Source organism: Lactuca sativa, chromosome 7 (assembly GCF_002870075.4).
Source record: "Lactuca sativa cultivar Salinas chromosome 7, Lsat_Salinas_v11, whole genome shotgun sequence".
Taxonomy (NCBI): Eukaryota; Viridiplantae; Streptophyta; class Magnoliopsida; order Asterales; family Asteraceae; genus Lactuca; species Lactuca sativa.
The window spans coordinates 23,311,540-23,314,841 of NC_056629.2; the positions used below are offsets into that span (position 1 = coordinate 23,311,540).

Below are 3,302 nucleotides of genomic sequence, written 5' to 3' on the forward strand. Positions count from 1 at the left end.
CAATGGCTCCAAAACAGCCAAACACAGGACTCTTTGTGGGTCTAAATAAAGGGCATGTTGTCACCAAGAAGGAATTAGCACCTCGTCCTTCCGACAGAAAAGGGGTAAGTAACAAATCATGATATCTAAATTGTGTTGAGTTTCTTTTGGTTAAATTAATGGTTGTGTTTCTTTGGATTATATATAGAAAACAAGCATAAGATCACACTTCGTGAGAAACCTTATCATGTATATTTGAGATCTTTTGTCTTTAAAATAAAGGGCTTTGAATCATACCTTGAGCTACAGAACTCAAACGGAATCACGGGTGCCTATGATTCTGTTTTCCATCAGATCTATAGTCATATTGTAAAAATCATACCTTGAGCTATAGAACTCAAACGGACCCCAAACCAGTTCCCAAAGTTCACAAATTGAGTTGGCTAACTTTCTTAAGCAGGTCAACCTCACTGGTAAGGACTTTATCTATGTGCAAGAATGGAATCTTTGCTGTTAGGTCTGATTCGGGTCTGTTCTGATATGTCATTTTGTTTTCATCATTTATAAGGCTTGGAAAAGGATCCAGAGTGATTCCAAGTTTCTATATGTTCCTGATATTATGAATTTAAGATCTGGAGCAGATGGGGTGTTATTTCCAATTATAAATTGGTTAGAATTGATCCAGACTCCAGATCAGTGGGCAGTCACCAGCTTTTACTAGTGTTGTGATTGTCCATAATGTGAATTTTATATCCGGAGCTTGGGAAATGCTTTTCATTCAATTCCAACTCTGAGACTTTCATTTGTATGTCCTTTACTTCTCTGAATTTTGGTATGGACGAATTCTACTTACAAGTTGGGTAGAATTGGCCAACCTCACTTGACTGTCTTGTTGGAGACAGAAGTGATACACCTTTTTGTAAAATTCATATTTAATTCATCCTTTGGAGTTAGAAGGAGTTCTTTATAGTTCTGGAATCCTGAATAATCATAGTTTCCTATAAAATTTAGTTAAAGCTATGTTTCTGTTTTAGATTTTGGAGTAAATCCATTTTGAACAGCAGGTCTGTTTTAGAGACCTTGCTATGATTACTCTTTTCTCAACTCATAGCTTCATTACTTCTCCTTTCTAACCTTTAGTCCTTCTAAGATGGGTTTTAAAAGTTTAAAATTTTTGCAAGTGTGCTATTGAAAATGAATAGCTGTACAGCTCTTTGTTGTATCTCAGTATCAATGCATGTTTCATATCTGTCAATCTGTGTGAAATTAAATATTATCAAATTTTGCATATACAAAAAAAAAAGTGTAGCTCCTATTTATTATAAACTCACTTGCTGAATATTGCCCAGATCTGGTTTTGTAATTCGGGATCTGGTGGTTGAGAGTGCATCAAAATCTTTGCGTATGTTGAGAGAAGAATGGATATTGTTGGAGTCCTGTAGAAACAAAAAAAAAAAAAAAAAAAAAAAAAGTAGATGATGATCACAAAAGAAAACATAGATGTATAGAAATAGAAATACTCACGATACAGTAGGAAGCTTCTCATGTATAATGACAAAAATGTCCTTTGGGCTACACCCAGGTCGTCTGGCCAAAAGATGGCTGTATTCTCCAAGCAGATAAGCGCTAACCTGCATAATGACATCAGCATACAGTTGTCTATATTTGTGTAGGAAATATAAGATATAATCTACATACCTTCACCATTGTCTCATGTATTGCAGGCTTATCAAGATATTCTCTAGCTTTGAGAGCTGCATAAGGCTAATGATTAAAAAAAGAAAAGTGAGTCAGTAGTAAGTCCTATGAACTTTAATAATGCAGATACCAATCTACATTCTACAATACCAAATTAATTAGAATATTCATGAATCAGAATGGAGATTCTAAAGATCATCATCCAAATGCACCAAAATTTAGAGTAAGATCGAACCACTATTAATGAAGGTATTCTACTGGGCTAGGATGCTTGTTGTTTGGATATGGAGCCATGGAAGAACTTGGACCCTTCCGTGTTAACAGTGATGGAAAAACACTCTACCCCAACCACTATGCATGGAACAATGGTAACAAAAATTCCTTTAATTACTATGTCCCATTCACATCACTTATAATCTTAGTCCCTGTCTTGCAGGTGCATGCCTAACCCTATAAAACCTTTGCTTTTGAGGTACTAACTGTTTTCTCCTGGAATTTTTTTTGCCTGAGATTTTTTGCTGCCAGCTATCCCTTCGGGACCACTCTTATGTATTATGTTAAAAGCACCAATTCAGAAATTTGCTGATTATGTAAGTCAGCTTTCCTCTTCCTTTTTGCTTTTTATTATTTATGCACCCTTATGCCACAAATCTCTTTATTTATCATACTAAATATGCAACCATCCCTTATTTTACTCCTAACTTGTTGTATAATTCATTCATGTCAGCTGCATATATGTTGCATAAAATAAATTGGTAAAAGTAGACATGTGAATTATGCATCTGTTATCTCAAATCTTACATTTATTTTTATTTATGTTATTGTTTTTTCCAGCTTTTAGGTGTTGGTGTCAAGCTTGTTGGCAATACAGTGTGGAGTACCCTCTTTCATCAATTCTTAATAGTGATGTCACGTGAGAAATCATTTTTCTTTTTGTTAAACAAGTCTTTATTATCATGTATTAGGTCATACCATGGGTAAAAACAGCCTTGCCCCTGGTTCCGGGGTTGTCACAAAATACTTGACTTTTTAACTTTGTTTGTGGTTTCATTTAGTAATAATCCTTCTGAGGGGGTGTTTGTTGGGCTGCTTCTTTCAATGTCATTAACAACAGTGGTAAGTAAAATCTTACTACTATGAACCTCTTTTGCTTAAACCTACCTTATTGACCTGTAGCTGATTAAACATTAAATTAATTATGCAGGTTTTGAAGTTTTTGATGGAAAAGAATAGTGTTAATGCTGTTCATAGAAAAGTATGTTGGTATTTTAGGAAATTTGGCTAATAATTTAGTTAATTATATAAAAAATGTTGAAATCTTACATTTGTCTACTATTGGAATGATTATTTGTAGTATTACATTTGTCTACTATTCGAATGATTATTTGTATAACATTAACTTTTGTGCAATGCATTGTATTATTTGTATATGGTATTTTATTTTCCATTATGTGACATAAAATGCAAATTTAATATGAAAATAAGTAAATCCATAAATAATTTTTTTTTTAATTTAAAATTACGATACACAAAAATGTGTGTCATCTTCATTTATGACATGGCCTTTCTTGACAGGGGCTTTCTTGATACGCATTGCGTGTCATTAACACGCGCGTCGTAAGGTT

General features: G+C 33.7%; 1 protein-coding gene across 1 annotated transcript; it reads right to left on the reverse strand.

Moving 5' to 3' along the window:
* Positions 1-1,136: 1,136 nt before the first annotated feature.
* LOC111888656 (AP-2 complex subunit alpha-2-like) lies at positions 1,137-1,768 on the reverse strand. The gene is made up of 4 exons (XM_023884788.3): positions 1,678-1,768; positions 1,504-1,610; positions 1,311-1,415; positions 1,137-1,227 (listed from the first exon to the last, which is right to left on the reverse strand). The coding sequence occupies exons 1-4, from the start codon at positions 1,684-1,686 to the stop codon at positions 1,137-1,139; spliced, it is 312 nt and encodes a 103-aa protein (XP_023740556.1). The 5' UTR covers positions 1,687-1,768.
* Positions 1,769-3,302: the final 1,534 nt, after the last annotated feature.

Bases quoted from the DNA above. Each gene is read 5' to 3' on its own strand.
- LOC111888656 (XM_023884788.3), bottom strand. The intron at 1,416-1,503 runs GTGAGTATTTCT...TTGTTTCTACAG, and splicing joins GAGAAGCTTCCTACTGTATC to GACTCCAACAATATCCATTC. The intron at 1,228-1,310 runs GTGAGTTTATAA...ACAGATTGACAG, and splicing joins ATCTGGGCAATATTCAGCAA to ATATGAAACATGCATTGATA.